A 21,824-nucleotide genomic window follows, 5' to 3' on the forward strand; every position below is an offset into this window, starting at 1 on the left:
GGAGGGGGAGGGGGGAGGGGAAGAGTTTAGAACCTCCCAATCCTGAACTTTTTAACAGCTAATTGCTTTTATGACACAAATTGCAATTCACCAATTGTGCGTTGTGAGTTCTCAAGCCTCGCATCCACTTGGAATGAACCTTGAAACTAGCAGCTGTTCAGAGATAAGCGCTGTCAAACTTGTGATAAAAATGCACTTTTGTTCCACTTACTTATTGATAAAACTTCATTTTCTTCATCGAAATTGAACGACAAGAACATCAATGTATTTCATCATCTAGAAAATTGGTGTCATCCAGAAAATTTCTTCCAAGTAGATATGCCTTGAAAACTCATTGGTTACAATTAGTAAATTGCAATATGTGCCATAAAGTAATTGGCACAATTTTGTAATTAGTGGAGTATGCATTTCAATTTTTCGTGCAAGAAATGTCTACCGCTTACAGTAGTCCAGCTAGAGGTGTAGAGTTATGCTACATGCCACAGTGGATTTTTAAAAGTTTTGGTCACTTAATTAAAAAAAAAAAAAAAGATGCTATGTCCAGTCCAATTTAATTTCCTTTATTTTCCTTTACATGAGAGGAATGAGCTCTCACTAAAAGCTCTTAGACTTTGCTTGACGAGGTGATTGGCCTCTCGACACTACAGAAGTGCATCATTTACAGTCAGTTATGCACAGACACAAGGAAGAATTACCAAGGGCAATGGCAAGAGGATAGGTAGAATGATATAAAAGAATGAATGCAATAGCATTTACATAATAGAGTAAACAAGGTAAGGTCAATTAAAAGCAAACAAAATTTGTTACACATTTGCCGTGGGGACACATGTAATGAAGCCTTCACAATAAGGGAAACAAGACGGCAAAGCCACCCTTTGCATTGAACGTATACATCACAAATATGTTTCTCATAGCTCTTTTATCATTATCATTGTTACATCAATACATTTATTGTTAGGGTTATTTAGCGAGAGGGTGGCAAGCCGATAGCATAGCATCGGCCTTCCACAATTCATACTCTCTTTCCATAATGCTATTCTCTTTAGAGCCCCTTAAATACTTTATTGAATTCTGGACAAAATTTCAGCCCCTACTACCCCTCTCCAGACAAAAAAAGGTCCTGGGTTCGCTAACGTGCAGGACTGTCAACATTTTTTTTCCCTCCAGTTCCATTACCATGCTGCTCCTAAGCACAGCCGTTGGACAACCTGCCTGACATTGCACCCTGCCTGATTTTTTTCGCCCTTACCGTAGGAACCTGCATAGTCTGTAGTGTCTGCAAAGCATCGTCTAGTAGACACAGAAGGCTTTTCCACTGTAAGTCTGACTGGTAAGGGTTCTCTGGTTGTTTCAAAAAGCAAGTCCGGGTGGCGATCGATAAGATCTTATTTGAGTGCATTGTGGCTGTCCCCGTATCCTTGCAAAGCAAACGGTTGTGCGATTGCTACCTCTGATGCATAGAGGTATACTGCTGAAACGCTGTTGCAGACGTGAAACCAATCGTAAGTAAATTATTTTTACAGATTGTCTAACTGCAGACATCTTTTCTGATGGTGCAGTACTGTGCACTCTTATTAAAAGTAACAACTAATTAGTATTCCAGCCGAGTGCAGTTCCATTTTGATAGGACGGCCTGGGGAAATATTTTTCGTCAGTAAGTATCAAGCATGTACTCCCAGTGATGTTAATGAAATATTAAAATTGGATTGGCTAATATACTAACCTTGTTCAACTTAAGGGGGGGCTTCACTGTACCTGCATACTACAGAGGTGTTCCTTCTTTTCTTATTTATCTTTATTATAGCTGCATTTTACCAGAATACATGTAACAGCTCACCTGGCACAAATGACAGTGAACAACACTGCTGTTGTCGTGGCTACACTGGAAAAAGAACTGGCACAGCATGTGATAAAGTGACAGCTTTTTTGTATTCGTGCAGTAAGTCATGTCAGAGTTAAATTTGCACAAGCTCGATGCCCTAAGAGTAATTAATACTAATTTTAAGACCAGCATAATTTTAATTTCATTTAAAAGAAATGGCTAGAATTGCAAGAAGCTAATCTTCGCAAGGTACAGCTCCTGGCTGCACCAGCAGCGTGATGTCAGTAAAGCTCCACTTTGTCATCGCGTATTTAGAAACTCGCATTTATGCTTCTATGCTAACCTTTGGACAATATGCTTATGTCACATGCTGCACTTGTCTGGGCAACTAATGTTTCAATGCCCTTTCGTTCTTTCTTTAATTGTTATTATTCATAATTGCTGAACATTTACTTTTCATTGTATGATACTGTTTGTTGCGTTGTTGTCTAAACGCTGTTCCATTTTCAACCTGCAGTTGCCTGTTGCGAGTGATGCCAACTTTTTGCAGGCTCTGACGATTCTGAACGGTCTGAGGAGCTAAGTCGAGAGAGTGAGGTGAGTGTACACAGCAATTACAGCTTCAGGAACTGTCCTAGGGCTAGCAATGTGCAGCAGAATGCTTCAGGAAGGACGAATGTTGAATGCCCCAGTAAGGACGAATGCTTTTGCATGAGTGTGACGAGATTGTGAATATAGTACAGAGGCAGACTTTTAGCAGTCTCATGGTATGGTATGGAGAACTTTATTGGGTCCTGAAGGGCAACCCTACGTTGACGCGGTCTCATAGATTTTTTTTTTCCAACTGTGCCACACCTAAGTGCAGCCAAATTCAGTGCATAGCTACAGTAGCAAAGAGCTCAGAAAAGTAGTTATGATTAGTGAAAACACTGCTAAACGTGGCTTATTTGCATCTCATTTTTGGGCGCGTGAAAGCAGGAAAGTACTTTAAACTTGTTTATTGCACTTCCAAAGCTGCCTCTGCATTTCGTTAGCTGGAAAAATTATATCCTGCTAGGAAGGAATGTTCTGTTGGTGAACTAGCAATGATCTTTGCGTTATATTGAACTGCTTTTTCTTTTCTTTTTGCCCGAACAGTTACTGATGTATCACAGCTCCAGTTGTACTTTTATACCAGACATACTAATACACCAGCCATAGGCTATAGGTCCAAACAGTTTCTGCACATATGCATTGTGAAATTGCCAAGCAAGTTCATGTGAAATGTAACATGCTCCACTGCCTGGCTCCCTTATTCATGCCCCTTCTATGACGCAGCTGTCCAGTGGCTCAAGGCGGCGGCAAACCTACGTAGAGCTGGAGCTGGAGGCCCTAGAGCGTGAGCGGCAACGGGTCGATGCCCAGGCAGAGCGGTTCGAGCCTTACCTGCGGCAGGTGATGAAGAGCGGTGAGTGGAAGCCTCCGTGATGTCTTGCATTATTTCATTTATAATTATTGGCAGAATGCAATCACGAACAGTCCAATGGATAACTTTTAATTCCGAGCTAGCCTCATCCTTAGCCATGACCTCTTTACCAACCTCTATTACCAGCCGACTCGGTGGTCATGGCAACTTGCTGCTGAGCTGGGGATGTGGTTGTTGTTTAATTCCCGGCCATTGTGGCTGCATTTTCTGCGGGGGCTGACTGCGAAAACACTTAGGTGCTTAGATTCAGGTCTGACTTCGATTCGCAGCAATAGCTGTGAGAGGGACACTTGGTTGAGGTTGGGGAAACTGTTGTCATTTCGTCTGTGAGCGATCTCGTCCTTTTGGAAAGTAGCAGCGACAGAAGAGGAAGAGGCAGAAGGCCAGTGCAAATGTGGCCCGAAACAGACAGCCAGGGTTTGGGCCCCATATTTCTCCACAGGGTTTAAGCATTGTTACTCATTTCCCAGATCGTCACATGAAGTATTGCTTTTAAAGCAAAGCTTTCTTTGCCTACCTCTCATTGGTTTGATGTGGTGGCTACTGGGTGCTAGGTTTCTCGTTTGATAAATTTCACCGTCGTAGCCAGCCCTCTGCTAGCTAGCAAGCATTCTGCTAGCGGACAGTGAAGAAAGAAGTTCTATGTCTAAAGAAGAAGCCCATGCAGCCGTTCCATCATCCATTTGCAACCATTATTTCTAAATGCCAATTCTACAGCTTCAATTGGACATAAGTGGCTGTGATTGGGAGGCCTCGTTTTAGTGACACTCTCTTTGTGATGCTTAGAAGTTAAGATGCTGTGGTCAGTAGTAGAGCTGTGTCATATTTCTCAGGGAGTGTCTCTCAGGTCAGCTGACGTAGTCGAGGACGGTTGCAGGATGTGCTTGGCGCCAAAACCTGCTGCATGAAATGTGAGGAAGTGCTGCACCGTGTCTCTTATCGTGCTACACCAATTCTCCACAGTGCATGAAATTTGTATAATTTGTTTTTTTTTTAAAGTCTGGCAACAATGGATTCTAGTTGCATTGAGCCTCTTGAGACAACATTTAGCTTAGGCAGGTTAACTAAAACCAACTTCATGTATTTGAACAAGTTAAATAAAATAAAATTATGGATTTTTCGTGCCAAAAGCAAGAGCTGATTATGAGGCACACTGTAATGGGGGACTCTGGAAATTCGGGCCACCTGGGGGTTCTTTAACGTGCGCCTAAATCTAAGTACATGAGTGTTTTCGCATTCCGGCCCCATCGAAATGCGGCCGCCGTGGCCGGGTTTAGATCCCACGACCTCGGGCTTAACAGCCCAACACTATTTAAACAAGTAACACAAGTGTATTTCCATAGTCTCAAAATAAAAAAAGTTATTGTTACCTATTATCATCGAATATCATGTTCAAGTCTCAAACTGCTTTTTCTTATTAATAAGCCTCCATTATACTCTTCTGTGTTTGCTTCCTTTTCAATAGCTTTACATGGATCACTACATTAATATCATTATTCATGTGAATTGACATGACAAGTACAGTGATTGTACCAAATACCCATACCGCCATGAACGTCAGAGCCTGATGCTTGTTCAAAAATAATCATTGTTTCCCATCTTTTTGTGTAGGGGACCAGGACGAGGAAGACCGCTGCATGCAGAAATGGTTTGCCCTGGTCAACGAAAAGAATGCGCTAATTCGACGGCAAATGCAACTTAACCTACTGTGAGTACTTTCTACAAATTTTGTGCTACTTACTACCATTCTTATGGGCATTGGAATAACGAAATAGCAGCAGCATTGCAAACACTTTACAGCAGTCAGCTGTTTTGGGTGTTTTTAACAGAGGGTTTGGTGTCTGGCCCCAAAAATTCGAGATGTCAGTGTGAGCATGTAGTTGGCTTGAAAAATTTGTTGAGTTGCTCTCATATGGTTTTCTGCTTGCATGCAGTGAGGTTTGCTTCAATTTCAGACATAGTCAGTCAGCACTGTCAGCACAATAACAATAACTGATGACAGCATATCAATGCTTGCGTCAACTTTCAGTTGTCAGCAGTGCAGGCGCTAGGTCTTTATTTTCAGTGCCAGAGTTGTCCGAATCCACCATCACTTGATGCACGATTTCATTGTCGGTTAACTCCGCACAGAAGTTGAGCTGTGTCCATGTGTCCATGAATATGTCCATGAATTTGTCCATGAATGTGTCCATGCACAGCGCATTTGTCCGCAAACATCAGAACTATTATATACTGCTGTTGAAACCTTTTATCCAACTTGCAGCTGTACATTCCGAATAACTGTTGCCTTATCCGGACCTTCTTGTTTGCTTGGTACAGAAAGAGTAGGGTTGCCCCCTCAGAATGAATACCTTGGGATTTTTTTACTTCCCTGTGACAAGCATCCGAAGCTTCTCACTGCCCAACATGTTGCTGCTGACGAGGACAGTCAGCTGTTCGATGCTGTGTTTGCCGCCATGGCAGGGATCACAGCAAACACGAGAATTTTCACTGGGATCATTTTTTGTTAAGCAACCTAGTTTCGTCATAGTTGGAAATGCTTTCAGGCGCGAACTGCTCCAACAATGATTGCTGCAGCTTTCCATTGCGATACTGCGCAATGGCTGCATTGTTGACAGCGTTGCTTTCACCACATATCCTGAACTTCGAAAGTTTCAGATATCGTCGCATCCTTATCTGTATGTTCCATCCAGTGAGCATGCCCTATTTTAGACCTAAACATGCTGCACGAAACTGGATCAGCCTGGGCGCATCCGAAATAACCGACCGGGGATGGTTCGTTGAACCCTCCCGAGAGCCTCGTTTCTTTCCACCAAAAGTGGGACCTGCTCACCTCCGACTGCACCATTATGTACGTAACTCGATGTTTCGCTCATGATAATGGTGCGAGAAGTAGTGGTTGGAGACATTAGAAACCTTTAGCTTGTCTGTACACGGTAGTATGATTTGCAGAATATGAGGTTGCCGTAGATGTGTACGGCAGCAACAGCGCTGGCAGCGATACCTTGTAAGGCAGGGTTTATTTACCGTAGACCCTCGTTGATACGTTCCCATTATGTACGTTTTCCTGGCGCCAACGTTCGCAATCGAGAACGCAAGAAACGACCGCGTAGAGCTACGCTCATATCTTAACCGGTTCATACGTTCCCGGAAAAGATCATTTTTCGGCATCGACGTTCAGCACGTCGCCAAACTGTGATCGTGTGATACGTTTTCCCGCCGCTGAATCCAGTGTAAACAATAAAATGCGCGAGGCGTGCGCGACCGGGAACAGTATATAGCTGCCTGCCGCGGCAGCTTCACTGCAATTCTCGCCCGCCCGTCTCGCGTGTATAAACGCCGGCGCGCACTCAGTTTCTCGGTACCAGCAAATCTTCTCCGGGGTCGTCGCGCGCGGCATTCTCAGTTATCACCACCAGTCCTATTGCGATAAGCATCTTCGCTTATCTGTTTCACAGCGCGCGGTGCCGTCGGAAGCGTAGCGCACGCTTTTAATAGGCGGTAACCGGCACTCGCCGTTCCCTCTGCTGCGCACTGCGATCGCGTACGTTTTCCGGCCTCTAGATCCCATGTGAACAAGGAAAGCCGCGAGGCGCGCGCGGTCAAGAACAGCATACAACCGGCCGTCACACGTGAAAAATACGGTGCGCACCTTTCTTAGTCCGGTAATAGCAAATCTCCGTCCGGGTCGTCGCATTCACAACTGTCGCAGCCAAACGTATTGCGATAAGTATCTTCACATATCTGTTTTGCAGCGCGTGGGGCATGGTTTAATTGGCAGCGTACTGCACGCTTTTAGTTCCCTGCTGCAGGCGGCACGACGTGGGCATCACGTTTCGCTTCGGCGGCGTCCGGCGTTGCGCACCAGCTCCATTTCGTTTTGGTTTGCCGTCGCCCTCTTAAAACACCACGCGATAGGAAAGCAATAACACTCGTCTCGGGCAGCACTAGTGTTCCTGTATATGCCCCCGCAGGGAGCAGAGTTGCGCATAACCCTGGCATTATGTTCCAGCTATGCAGTGAAGCCACTCCTCGCGCGCGCAGGAGGCAAATGCCGCGCGGTGTTCCATTTGCTTTTTCGTCTGCTGGTCGCGAGCCCCATGCGGCATTGTTCGCAAGTGCTGAGAAGATGACACTTTTTAATGCAGGCTACGCTCGAACCATTGGCGTAACCGGAAGGGAGTAGTTCGAACCCCCCCCCCCTCCCCGAAATTTTTAGTTTGCATATACATATATACATGCACGAACATGCATATAGGGGGCAAGGCCCCCTCGATCCCCCGATATAAAATCCTGACTATGTCCGTGGCTGGAACAGCTCAAAAGTTCGCGGGAAAATCCGCAGTACCTTGCAACAAAAAGCAATGCAATGGTTTTCAGCATGCATATGAAGTTTTCTCGCCAAGGCTGGAAGGCAGGAAATGTTTTAAAGGATGTTTAAAGAAAACTTCACACACGCAAGGTGGAGAATTATGTGAGCGCATTTTGGCTGCCAAAACCAGCCGATTAATGATCATCGTCAAGCGAAATATTGTTACTGTAGTTATGTCAGTGACGTTAAGAGAGCGTGATTTATCACTAATCTCACTAACCGCCGTTCATCACAGCAGCTGTACCTTTTTGACATATGCAGTGTGCACGTGTAGATTTAAACGCATTTCAAATGTACATGTGCATACATTTTGGGCATAGCCTACTTGTATGATTAATTGACATCACAGACTAAACAGCTGCTTCATAGCAGCAAATCTCCAAGTGGAAAAAGATTCAAGGTACAGAAGTTTGTAGATCAAATTTATTTCGTACAAGGGAATGGATTACCAATGGCGGCTTGTTCTTGGAGCCTTGGGAGGCAGAATTCAATGCAACTGGAAAGGCAGCAAGCTATTAAGAGTAACAACAACTTATTTTTATTGTACTAATCACACCAAGATTGCAAACTTGCAAAGTAATTATTCACACTTTGCAGACTGTAATATGGGAATACATTGTTCTTGATCTCTTCATACTACTCAGGTCAATTTACTGTAACACAGTGCTTACTAAACATACAGGCAGAATTTTATATTCCTTGTGACGACTAAGGTCGATATATAACAAGCAAGATATTGCAGGCAGTAAATACTGGAGCTATCACAGCCGTCTAATAAACGGGAGCATGTGAGGTTTTCACTTGCTATGCAAGAATGAACACTAGCGCATCAATCAACATTACATGAAAACTACAACGCCTGCAAAAAATAAAACACACCCGGCCAGTCTCGGCCCGTATGCAGTAGCCATACCCGCCATACCAGTCGCCGGCGCACATCTGTCTGTTCGCACGGCACTGCGCGTAAGAAGCTTTGCAACCTTTTGGGCGGTTTGCGCAGTTTGGTGTGCTGCTCCCCGTCATACTGGAATACAAGTGTCACTATGATGTGTTTCGTATCACTTCACCAAGGCCCTCAACTTATCTTGTCAAGTACCGTACCAGCTACCCACGGCCGATGAATGCAACACACTCTCGACGGTCCACAGATTGCTATGTCAATGGCACTGACGGAAATGATGAGTCGGCGTCGCGTGCATAACGTTGGCTTTGCAGCAGTGCAGTGGAGCAGTTGACATCAATTTTGCGCCACGTGATAGCGCTTGGCGAATAGCGATTCGTGCAGCGCCGGAAAAGTTATGCACAAGTCTGCTCCCTGCGGGAGCATATACAGGAACACTACGCACCACCAGCTCGACGCGTGTCGGCGTCTCGTGCTGCAACGATCCGCGTGACGCGTCGCATGCCGCATTACATAGATGTCAACAGCAGTCAACATTAGTTGTTTCGGACTGTACGTTTTCCCGGTTAGTACATTTTCTTCTCGCATTTTTTTTTTACAGCACGTATGAACGAGGTTCTACTGTATTCAATTTGAAGCATGTGTAAGAATTCCGAAATTGAAGCCAAGAAGTAATCAAGTCATTGCATTTTTTATTTATTTATGTTGCCCTCAAGGCCCGAGGGCATTACAGAGGGCAATGGGGAAACAGAAAGCATGACGATGAAAGACAACAAATAATAATAATTCCTAATTATACATCGTTAGCTAATACTGATGTGTCTGTCACGTGGGTCGAAGGCGCATTGAGCGCCATGCAGTAGCTTGGAACACAAGCAAAAGCTGCAACCCAGGGGCTGCAGTTGCCTTTTGTTCTTTTCGGCTGCCAGCAGAGAGCAGCAGCTTTTCTTTGCAGTGTTGCCAACATTGTTCTTGCTTCTGTGGGTTGCACATGCAGCTGAAGCATGCTAATGTGATAACCGCCTCACAGAATAGTTTGCAAATACGACAAATGTAGTAAACAATGTAACATGCTGCAAGTTCCTAATTATGAAATGGTAGCTTATGCCTTGCAGAAGAGTTTATTATCGGCAGTGGCAGCAAGGTCTCCTGGAAGGTGGTTCCATTGCTGCGATGATCTGGGAAAGAAAAAAGACTGACTGAATGTGTTAGTGTTGCCTGTTTAAATTCCAACTTCATGGTGATGATCAGTGTGGCAATTGCACATTGAAAAATGAATTCACTATGAAGGGAGGAAGGGGGATAAAATTTTTGAAACAGGCTAAAACCTGCTATTTTTCTACATGATGCAAGTGATGGAAGAGCTAAATTAACTCTTTGTTAAAGTTATAATTTGAAAGTATACATCGCACTGAACTAGTATTTTGAATAATTTTCATCTAGAAAATAAGGTTTACATGGTATGGGTCTGACACGGCTGTGGCATATTCTAACTCGGGATGTACTAATGATTTGCAAAGCAACAATTTTAAAGAATGGTGCTTGGAAAATTTTCGATGCAAGTAACCAGGCATGCTGCTAGCTTTATTTATTATATACAGAAGTTATACAGACACCTAAGTACTTGTATGAGTTCGAAACGAATTTTATTGATATAGTAAGTAAAAAGAGGATTGGTGTTCCTATTCACATGCATAACTTTGCATTGATTAATATTGAGTTCTATTAGCCAGATGTTACAGCAATCAATCATATAGTCCAAATCAGATTGAAGAGAAGTAATGTTGTGGTTAGTAAATATTCAACAACATATTGCGTAATCATCAGCAAACAAATGAATTTGAGACATCAATAAGGAAGGTAGGACATAAATATAAATCGGGAAGGAGCAATAGTGCTGATCATTGAGGAACACCACAGCAAACCTGTCATTGATGGGTCATGATTATTTGCAGTAACAAATTGATAGCGGTTAGCAAGGGAACACTCAGTCTACTTTGGCAGGCTTGTGTCAGGAAAAAGAAAGGCTGTTTGTGGCAACCCTTGTTGAACGCTCTGATGAAATCTAAAAAAAAATATGTTCCGCAGCGCATTCTACTCCTGTAACATGTGAAGGCGAATGCCTGCTGCACACAAGGAAATGCATCAATTTATACGATCAGAGGGGTCAGACTTCTTGCAAGACGTAACGAGCCGCAGTGTGAATTAAACGTATGGCGCTGTAGGTCGACCTCCTCAACGACACTTGTGAGCACCTGATGCACTACCTAAAAGTTCTGTCGTTCTTTCCATCGTTCTCTCTTTCTTTGTTCTTTCTTTATTTCCTTCATTATTTCTTTCTTTTGTTTCTTCCTTCATATTCAGCCATTGCATTTTTGCTTGCTTACAGGGTATGAACCATTCTTGTTATTGATATCTTTTGCCTTACTGGACTAGACGCCGCTTTTTTCGGGTATGAGCCATTGCAACAAGCCACTTAAAGCTTTTGCATTAAAAACACAGATAACAAAGGAAGCCTGGTCTAAAATAAACGTATGAGTAAAAGGATATTGGTTTCGTTTTGTATGACAATGTTTTGTGAAAACCATGCTGAGCTGAGGTTAAAAATGAGTTTGAGCCAAGAAAATTAATGGTTTGCCATGAAGTTAAAGAAGGTTTGCAATAAATTAAAGAAGTTTGCAATGAATGCAGGTAAGCAGTATCAGACAGTCATTCAGGGGTGAGTTTCGGTTACCCGATTTATGCAACGAAACTATCTCCCCAATTTTCCATTGTTTCGACAGGGTAGGTTTGTTTATTCGCTGTTATAAAGTATTCGCCAGTATTACAGAACTAAAGGTGCTAGTATTTTCTAAAATTTGCTACTTATTGTGACCGGGGGCCGAGTTGAAAGGTGCATTGTTTGAGCTTGGCAGCACCATGGAAAAGAATAGTTGTAGAAAAAGATAGTTGTAGTGTTCTGCATGTAGTATATCATTGTCTGATGCAGCAGAAAGATTCTTTACAAATGTTTCATTTGGAGCGATCACACAAGCGTCACTTGGGTTGATGTCACCTGACATGTCTTTTAAGCTGATGAAGCTATCGCAAGATGGGGTTAATGACTTGCCAAAGCTTTTATTCATCTCTTTTAAGACGGAGCTTTAGCTCGGGCCCAACTCCACCAACACCTATTCAGATATGTGTAAACTGCAGAAATGCTTTTCTGAAATAACCCCTGGACCGATCTTAATGAAGTCTGGTGGATTTAAGAGAGAGAGAGAGAGAGTAATTTTAGTGTCTACAGGAAGCGGTATTTTAATTTAGGACCTGAATTTTTTCCCCATAATTGTTGAAATTTGGTAAGCTCGGAAAAAAAATAGAAGTTTACAAATTTATAGGTTTAAAGCAAACTAGCTCAGGGGCTCCAATTAAATACATGGAAACACAGAAAAAAAAATTTTCAGTAACCACGGCACCAAATTTGGCACATGTGAAATTTAAAAGAAATAGTTAAAATCTAGTGACTGTAGGAAGTAGATTATTTATTTGTCTTTGATTTATTAACAAAGTTATAGGAAATTGCAACACTTCAAGAACAAAACTATGAAGTTTACAATTCTGTCACTCAGCAATCAAAAACGATATCACCAATGTGTAAACTTTACCTAATGATACATATAAAGTGCACAAAATTGGTATATTATATATAGCTGCAAAACGTATTGCTAATTCTTGAACATGACTTGCAAAGTCCATGTAATTGGTGTAAGAAATCCAGCAATAAATGCACTTAAGCTGTAAATTATTAATACCAAATTGGCCATTTTAGATGCCTTAAAGGGTTCAGTTTAAAGAACTATCTATTCTTGGTGCAGAGTTCGGAATTTGTAAAAAGAATTTCTGCTTTGGGCATGTATCTGAATAGGCAGCATCAGAATTGGGCCAGAGCTAAATCTTCCTCTTAACATTTCAGGCAAGGTATCTGGTTTTCTTTTCTACATGACTATAAATGGCTGGGGCTTTGTCCAGGGGAATTTAGTTGGCAGTCAGCAATGACCCTGTTGTGCATGTTTTTTGTTCCTATTTCATTGCGCAGCTTCAATATGCCTTCAAAGTGTAAGTTGCAACAGTTTACTTGCCTGATGTGGTATTGTAATATGTGCTGGATGAAAGTATGAGGCTTAATGTTACATGGAGTTATAATGCACTACTTTTCGGTTGCAAATACAAGCAATGAGAGGAGTCTCTATAGCCTTCATCGCATTTCCTGCTATCTATGAAATGGAGTGTAGAAATCAAGAGGAAACACTCTCCCAGTGCAGCCAGCTGATGACATCAGGGGGCACTGTAGGTGATTCAGTGTGTGGCAGCATCCTGTGGGCCCATTACAGTGTCAGTTGTAGCAGGCAGGTTAACAAAGCAAGTTGAAGTTCCAAACATGGAAAGGACAGAGTTAGATGTGGGGAGAACTGCGGAATGGTTTTTTGAATCTCCAGATCCATAGATAACTGGTTTGCACAGGTAAATGAAGACTTGATTAACCTTGCCCTAAGTTGCTTGGGTGTTTAAGATAGTAGGGGAAAGGCAAGTGAATCTTAGGTGAAGAATAACAAAATGTCTGCTGGAGGATTGGTTATGGCAGGCATGGGCAATACCACTTAGTTTGAAACGAATGGCACATTATTCGGGGCTGTCTTATATTTTAATGTTCAATGGTTGGCTAACACGAACCACAGATCCTAGGAGGCCAGTTTGCGCTCAACAGAAAAATGTAGCGAGTTTGGCGGTGTCAGTTGCCCCCTCTTTCCAAAAGGCCAATGTACTAAATCCATCCATCCTTCGTCTCTTCTCATCTTCATCTATCTATCTATCTATCTATCTATCTATCTATCTATCTATCTATCTATCTATCTATCTATCTATCTATCTATCTATCTATCCATCCATCCATCCATCCATCCATCCATCCATCCATCTATCTATCTATCTATCTATCTATCTATCTATCTATCTGTCTGTCTGTCTGTCTGTCTGTCTGTCTGTATGTCTGTCTGGCTAGCTACCTACCTACCTACCTACCTACCTACCTACCTACCCACGTTCCTACTATCTATCTATCTATCTATCTATCTATCTATCTATCTATCTATCTATCTATCTATCTATCTATCTATCTATCTATCTATCTATCTATCTATCTATCTATTTGTAAGGAGGAGCGAGAGACACGTATTCATTACAGCTATGAATACATTGAATGCTGATTTTATTCCACTATTTTATCACCCATTTTGACGTTTTCGCCACCGGGCTCAATCCTGCACCCTTTTAAAGTTCTCGTCCGCAGCGCCACGTGACGGCGAAAATTTCAGCTGCATCTGACGGCTTCACAGCTCTACGAATTCGGCCGAAAGATTAGAAGAGGGGAGGAGAGGCGGGCCGAAGGGGGTGGGGGGGGGGGCTCTATTTTGTTTTCGCCGAGACTAATGACCCGTCTCACCGAGAGACGCGCGCCCACCGCACAGGCCGGCCGGCAGGCGGCGTGCGAAGCGCGCGCTTTTGACGCTCGAGCGCGAATTCGGGCCCGTGATTATGATCGATGATCGCCGTCGCGGCTACGCGTTTAACCGGCCGCTCTGCAGAAGCGAGACGGGAAGAGGCCGCCGCCGCGCTCGTTCGGACTGAAAGTGCGGCGGCGCCAATGAAGACGGACGAGATTTAAAAACTCGATAGGGCCGGCCGCTTTGTTATTGATATTTGTGTGTGTTTGTGTGCGTGTTTGTGAGAGAGAGAGAAAGAGAGAATTTTGCTACGTGCTTCTCATTGCTAAACATCGGGGTTTAAAAGAACAAGCGATTGCGAAGCATCCAGCCTTCGGTACGAGCCCTTGGGAAACGCTGTTCGTTTTACGTTTAACTATAGCTACAGGCCACGTGGCTCGTTACAATCTTCGCCAATACGAAACTATAAAGATTTTAGGCTCGTGGTTAATAAGCGACAGTTCTCGGCGCTTTTAAGTCGTTACCTCAGTCATAGGCCATCTTGCCATACTGTGCTCGTCTTGGGCAATCTCGCTCGTGTAAATTTTCTTCTTAACTGTTGGAACGGCGGTGAAATTGCGGGGCTTAATGGCGCTAACTCGGCGTCTCCTTTCCCATTGCCGTATCGCGTACGTCCGGGTCGCAGTTCAAGAAGAAAATGAGGAGCGGATTGTAAACTGTACTGCAGAGACACGAAGTACTGACAAGTGTTAACTGGTACACCACCGCACTTCGATCGTCGCAGAATTTGAGAACTTACTTCCCGAAGCACAATATCTCTGCTAAATGCACATTTTCATTACTTCTAGGCTTCAATTCCACACCGGGAACATGTACCCTAAAGTGAGGAGACTGCGAAGATTATAATTGTAAAGTTGTGGATTATAACTTACATCATCAAACAGCGATTTATCGTGCAAGTAACGAGCGCCCCTTCAAGCAATCTAGCTGATGTGATGGAACTGCGCTAAGGCCACAATCGAGATGGATCGCCTGGTGTGTAGATGTGAGAATACCAGTTGTCCCAACTGACACGGACTAGGTTTTAAAGAAAATCGAAACCTTCTGTACGGACGAGTGTACGATGTTGGCAACCTTCTGGGCAAGCCTCCCCAATTTCCTTTATTATTAATATACTAATTAGGGCGAATAATGTACAACATTCTGATTGGTGTATTTAGTGCTGAAAGCTTTTTTTTTTAAGCATTCCGGGAAGTAGAGATGCGCAGCCAGTAAGCCGTCTCAAACAACCGATTGATGCTTTGTAATGTACTCTGCGAACCAGATATCGACGTTGTAGTTGTTTAAGAAGAAGAAGAATTTTATTTATTCACTCACAAAATAAAATCACAGTAACAAGATATACAGAAGGAGGTCCCAAAGCTCAAGGCTGTAGGTGGACCTCCTGTTCTAATTAGAACGATCCAAACAAGTTAGGATACAGCAAACGCAGCAAAGGAACCGAAACATTATTTGATAGTACACAGAATTGAGTTTTGAACAAATAAAAGTGACAAAATAATTCACGTTAATGCAAATAGAGCAAAGAGGCAGAATTGTTAACATGTATTAATGCAAGAAAACAAGTAAACTAAATACATGGCATAACACTGTCCAGAATTACATCATGTACTGAATTGAAAACAAAACAAAACATGGGAAGTGAAATGTAGCCTAGAGGCAGTGTTCCAACAATAACTGATACAAGGAAACAAGTGAACAGATATGATGAAATGCTGGTGAAATGGTGAAATGTGGTGTAATGTGATATGTTAAAGAGATATAATGGTTTGTGAAATGTTAAAGAGATATAATGGTTTACCCTTAATGAAGCAATCGGAACATGTTAAATTACATTACAGCATTCACAAGTTAAGTAAATATGTAAATAAATGCTTTTTAAAGCTGCCTATACTAGGTGACAGCTTTATGTCCGTTGGAATACAGTTCCAGTAAGACATCGCTGTGAACGAAGAAGTGAATTTGCCAAAATTAGTTCTGATTTTAGGTAATAAGAAGTTGTTAGCTAATGCAAATCGAGTATTACTATGATTAGCAAGTTGTTCAGTGGTAAAAATTATTTGGGGAATGTTTGAGTGAAGGGAATTATAGACAAGGATTGCCATGTTTAATTGAAATAGTTTATGAATTGTGAGAATGCGACGCTCTTGCAAAAGAGCAGATGCACTACATCGGGTGACTAATTATTAAGTATGGTTATTGTTCTGTACTAACTATTGATAAGGACAAAAAAATAGATACTTATCCAGAAGGCGTCTAGGAACAGCTGGTTTCATCCGCGTAGAAGGCTTTGTTTCCGTTTAAAAACCTGGTCCATGTTAACTAGGGCACGGTGTACATCAATCAAGCAATCAATCATATTTATTTCTTTTGAAAAGGAGGAGTACGGGACTAAAAGGTCAAACAGCTTGACGAGGTTCCGACCCCTTACTACAAGTTGGCAGAACAGCAAGGTGACGGCCAGCCACAAATAAGAATTGCTAAGTGGACAAGCATTGTACAGTGAAAAATAATATGGAATGAAGTAACAAAAGGGCAAACGATCACACAAGCGAAATGGCTGCACGATTAATCAGCAACACGAATGGCAGCACTCAACAAGAACAGACAAAAAACATGGAAGGCATATACTAGCACTTAAGTAAGCTGGCAAGACAGTTTTGGTTACACGAAGGATCAAAATCTTCTCTATTTAATATGTTAATGCAGCTACTTACGCTCGGCCTTTCTTTTCTTTTCTTTTTTTTTTTTTCTTTTTGGACCGTGCCCTGCGTGCATGTGCGACGTATCCTCGAAGGCTGACTCTTCGCGATGACTCACCGACTTTTGGGAGTTTCCACGGTTGAGTTCAAGGTCGCTGGACGGCGGCTGCCCCCCTGCTGGCAACTGGGCGGCCGCATTCCTATAGAAGCAGGCGTGTAGCAAGGCTGCGGTGACGTTCAGGAGGGTGAGGGTGGGAGGGAGAGGGCAGTGTTAAGATGCCACCGGCGGTCTGAATCAATTCCTGCCAGGTGTTGCTTTGTCACGCGATGCGAAGTCATGCGTTACATCGTCAAAGTACTGCCGCATTGCGATAGAGGAGTAGAACCTGTCTAGGCCACAAACTTGGCGTTCGCAGCAGTAGTAGTAATTGTAGTTGCGGCGGCAGCGGTATTCATAGTATAGTAGTGGGCGCTGTAGCAGTATAGTAGCAGCGGTAGTTAGTAGATTTTACAGGTAAACTGAATCTTTCGACGTCGCACCTAATCTTGGATCATCCCCAAATACTCCACAACAGTGATCGCTTCATCGAAGCTCAGCTTTTGCAATCTTTCGATAAACTGTATCATACTTCTGCAAATTTATGTAAACATGAGTCGTTGTGCGCGGGCGTGGAGGTATTCTTGCCTAATGGGTACTCAACAGCGCTTTGTGTGTCTACTCCCCCCCTTTTTTTTTCTCTGTGTCCGTGCCTTCTATATGTGCACTACATTCAACAAAGTCATTAAGTAGGTACCTAAGGCCCTGACTGCCATAACCCCTCCCTACCCATTATTATAATTTTTTGGCTAAATGCCTACCTAACGATACAAACAGTGCAGTACATTGAGAAAAACCACCAAATCAAGTCATTGAAACGCAAGTGGCGTTGCCTGATAAGAGTAAAAAAAAAAAAAGAAGCCCGATGTTTCGACTCCTCACTCCCCCCCCCCTGCCTTTTTTTTTTTTTTTCTTGCACGTTTGGATGTGTGGCAGAACGCCTTGCGTCATCAGGTTTGGCACGCATTCTCCGGCCTTTTATATAGCCGCGCCACGTCGAAGTGCGCCTTTACGACTTTCTTTCTTTCTTTCTTTTTTTCGGCTTTCTCTTCTTTCAATTTCCCAGTCCGACGCGGTGGAACATACATCAACGACGTGTCGAGCTTGGCACAGGCATTATTGAGTGGCTGGCCGCGCTTAGTCTGTACAGGCGAGAGGACGAGGATGGGGGTGGAAAGGGGGAGGTTTATATAGTCTATAGGGCGTTGCGTGCTCAGCACGGACGGCATCCTCGCGGCGTGACCTATAAAGAAATGAAAACGAGAAAGGAAAAAAAAAAAAGAAACACCAAAGGCTGAAAAGGACAGGAAGCCGGTACGAGAGGAAGATGAAGGCATTCCGTGGCGGGCCATATCTTTGGAACGCCAGACGCTCGTATAGCTAAAGCCAAGACTATCCACTGGACTGCGTTGTGTAGCTATACGTTTAAAGGGACGTTAAGTACGAGTACTAACCGCCGTATTCACAAACCAACCTCACCCTTATCTTTAGTGTTCCTTACCTTTCCGGCTCCTTAACGCGTTTCAAGGATGGACCTTGCCCTCAGCGGACCCCCTAAGCCGAACTTAAGTTCGCGACGAGGGAGCCTCCTTAAAGGGACACTAAAGCGAAACAATAAATCAGTTTAGACTAATGAAGCATTGTTTGAGAACCCTGCAGGCAGTCATTAAAAAAATTGTTTGATTATTAGATGAGAAAATGAAGGTCCAAGTATCAGTATTTGAATTTCGCGCCGAAACCCCAGTGCCGGTATGTCAGCGTGACGTCAGGGATTCCAAAGTATGTTTTTGCATTTGGGCCGCGTTGGCTGAATAAAGGTTTCCGAAACTTGCCATGTTTAATATTTGGTTCCTTTAAAACGCAATGTAGTAAATCTGTACCGCTATATATAATTAGTAGGCCCCAGAACATGCCATCAAAATCCAAGACGTCACAGGCCCCAGGTGCGGGAACTTAAGTAGGCGTCGCCACCCGTATTTCGTTCTTGCGCTTTTTCTGGCTTACCAAACGTCTTATCGTTGTAAGAGTGGTGTTTTTGGTGTTGTAGAACGGTAATTTACTGATGCAGAAGAAATCATTTTTCGCTTTAGTGTCCCTTTAAGGTAGCATCTCAGGTGCCTTAACTGTTCTTGAATGGTAAATTGCACTTCTGGTGATATCGAAATGTACAAGCTTACCGGGGGAGGCTTAGTTTAGCCAAAGACGACAAAAAGAAAAAAAAAAGATGGGCTCCAATCCACGCTGTGAGGGTGGTTTACCAGCGAAGCTGTGGTATCACCTGGTCCGATAGACCAATGTGACCTATGTGTGACCAATGCAACCACGACGCCGTTGTGCATATTGACGTTGCTGTAACCGTCGCCGCTCATCTTGTCGACGCTGCTCTTCGGGAGCCGTAACTATGCGTGGCCTTTCCATAGCGCTATCGGAACACAAATGAAATCAGTTGCTAAACGGGTTCTTTTTTTTACATATGAAAGTGTAGTTACGTCACTCCCTACTTCGTACGCTAGAGTCGCCGTTTCCAGGCAACTGCAATTTATGCAACCGTAATCTTTACCGGAAAATGCTTCCGGCGAACGCTATGCGCGAAGGCGAGCTTTCTGGTTCTTTTTCTTTCCCCCGCACTGCCGGCGCTGCCGCGGTTGCGCGGAGGCGAGCTCCCTCTAGTGGTGCTCGTCAGAGCTTCTCCAGCTACTGACGTCTTTCGCTGAAGTTCTGGGAAACGTTTCGCCGTCTTGTTCCCGCGCCCAAGTCTACAAATTTGGCGTCACTGAAAGGTGCACCTTCTCGTAGGAAGGCCGAATCTGTCAGCATCTCAGTGTTCACCTCGACTAGGTGGGGCGTTGTTGGACGTCGGCTCAATAATGACCCCGGTCTCCGCTATTCGGCGAATACTCCAAACGTACAACAGTACGCGTGCCAGTAAACCAAGATTATGTTTGTGAACACTCGCCATTCCTAATTGTAACATGTACTAAAATTCTTGTTTTAATACAATAAAGGCCTAGGAGGGCATTTCATAGGCTTCTCCCCACAACAAGTTTGCGATAAGGGGTACGCTTGGAGAAGGCTAATGTAATGTGCGACAAGGGGGAACCGCTCAAAGCCAGATGGACATAGTTTACCCAAATCCCTGCACCGTCTTTCGCTCGAATGCTGACCAAGCGGTCATATGCAGACGGCGCGTGCAAACTCTAGTGCCGGGTTTCCCTGTAATGTAATTATCGTGAAGCAATATGGATTATAGCATGGCCTCCAAGATAGGAGGAAAAAATGTGTCCATGCCTTTATTGCTGTTGCGTCATCGAAGCAGACCGTGTCGCAAGAAAAGCTAATGCTTTCAGAGGCCCACCTCGCCTTTCTTTCTCTATTTATTTATTTTTGGTAAGGCCTCCTTTAAATAAAGATCACACGCGTCCCCCCCCCCCTGCACAGTGGGCTTATACACAGTGAGCTCAGACACTTTCCCTAAGACACCTCGCTCAGTCGATCCAGGTCCACCTTGAGCCCTTATTGCCGGAAAGGTTCCCAATAAGGAATACATAAAGATATTCATGTCAGCCTAAGACTTATTGCGACAACAGCCACAACAAAAAAGACCGTTTCTCTAATGAGGGCTAGCTGAAATGCGTAGAAAAGAAAAAAAAAAGGTTCCCTAATGACCGAGGCTCGTATTCAGCCCCGTACAGGGAGAGGTCGACATCTGCATTTTACAAAAATAAAGGGGAAAAAAAGGCGGGAAGGAAACATTGGCTTCCTAATGAACGAAAACGTCGCCCGAGGTAACAAGTCGCTGGCAGCTGCGGGCCGAAAAGTGTCAAGCCAAGCCGCCCCCACTTCGCAATCCTGCCCTCTGGTGTTGACCTTCGGCGCGCGTCGACCGGCGCCCCGTCTGGCGGCACTGTCTGCGTGTGTGTTGGGGGCATGGCGTTGTTTGTGTAAGACAGGATGGCAGCGGAGCGGATTTGGATTACAGTCGCAGTAATAGTAGTACTACTGGGGCTGGTGTGCTGGCTGACGAGTGAACGTCGTGTGCGCATGCGCTCACACTCTCCGCCCGTCCCCCTTACGTCCCACCTGACCCGTGCTCTCCCTAGGGGCTCTACAGGCTATGCCGTCGTGTAGCGCTGGAGCTGTGTGCTGCGTGCAAGCCGAAACGTCGCCGTTGTGTGAACATGCGTAATCAATGTGGGTTTGTATGTCTGTGTAGGCATTGTCCTCGTGTGGGTTCGCTTACGAGCGCGTCTTGGTGTATCTGGCTGCGTTTGTTTGTGTCTGCTTATGCTTGAGTTTCTTTTTTCTTCTGTCGTGCTTCAGTTCGTTAAAATTAGAGCAGCATGAATCGTTGTGTTGATACAGTTAACGGTTGTCTAATAACCTGTAGGTAGTGAGCAACTTGCGCATCTATATAGGTGTGTAATTAACGCAGTTTCGTTAGTTATAGGGACACTAAAGTGAAAAATGATTTCTTCTGCATCAGTATATTAGAGTTCTACAACACCAAAAACACCACTATTACAACGATAAGACGTTTGGTAAGCCAGAAAAAGCGCAAGAACGAAATACGGGTGGCGACGCCTACTTAAGTTCCCGCACCTAGGGGCTGTGACGTCATGGATTTTGATGGCATCTTCTAGGCCCTAATAATTATATATAGCGGTACAGATTGACTACATTGTGTTCTAAAGGAACCGAATATTAAACATGGCAAGTTTCGGGAACCTTTATTCAGCCAACGCGGTCCAAGTGCGAAAAAGTGCGAAAACATACTTTGGAATCCCTGACGTCACGCTGCCGTACCGGCACTGGGGTTTCGGCGCGAAATTCAAATACTGATACTTGAACCTTCATTTTCTTATCTAATAATCTAACTATTCTTTTGAGATGACTGCCTGCAGCGTTCTCAAACAATGCTTCAT

At 43.8% G+C, this 21,824-nt stretch overlaps 1 protein-coding gene across 4 annotated transcripts in view; it reads left to right on the forward strand.

Annotated features, from left to right (window-relative positions):
* Ehbp1 (Eps15 homology domain containing protein-binding protein 1) overlaps window positions 1-21,824 on the forward strand; it is a 77,020-nt gene that overhangs the window by 50,427 nt on the left and 4,769 nt on the right. For all 4 annotated transcript variants that reach the window (XM_075675944.1, XM_075675942.1, XM_075675943.1 and 1 more), the window contains 3 exons: window positions 2,373-2,419; window positions 3,140-3,269; window positions 4,899-4,995. In XM_075675944.1, coding sequence (XP_075532059.1) covers window positions 2,373-2,419; window positions 3,140-3,269; window positions 4,899-4,995 — 274 coding nt within the window. The remainder of the gene's footprint in view (window positions 1-2,372; window positions 2,420-3,139; window positions 3,270-4,898; window positions 4,996-21,824) is intronic.

Source organism: Dermacentor variabilis, chromosome 11 (assembly GCF_050947875.1).
Source record: "Dermacentor variabilis isolate Ectoservices chromosome 11, ASM5094787v1, whole genome shotgun sequence".
Classification (NCBI taxonomy): domain Eukaryota; kingdom Metazoa; phylum Arthropoda; class Arachnida; order Ixodida; family Ixodidae; genus Dermacentor; species Dermacentor variabilis.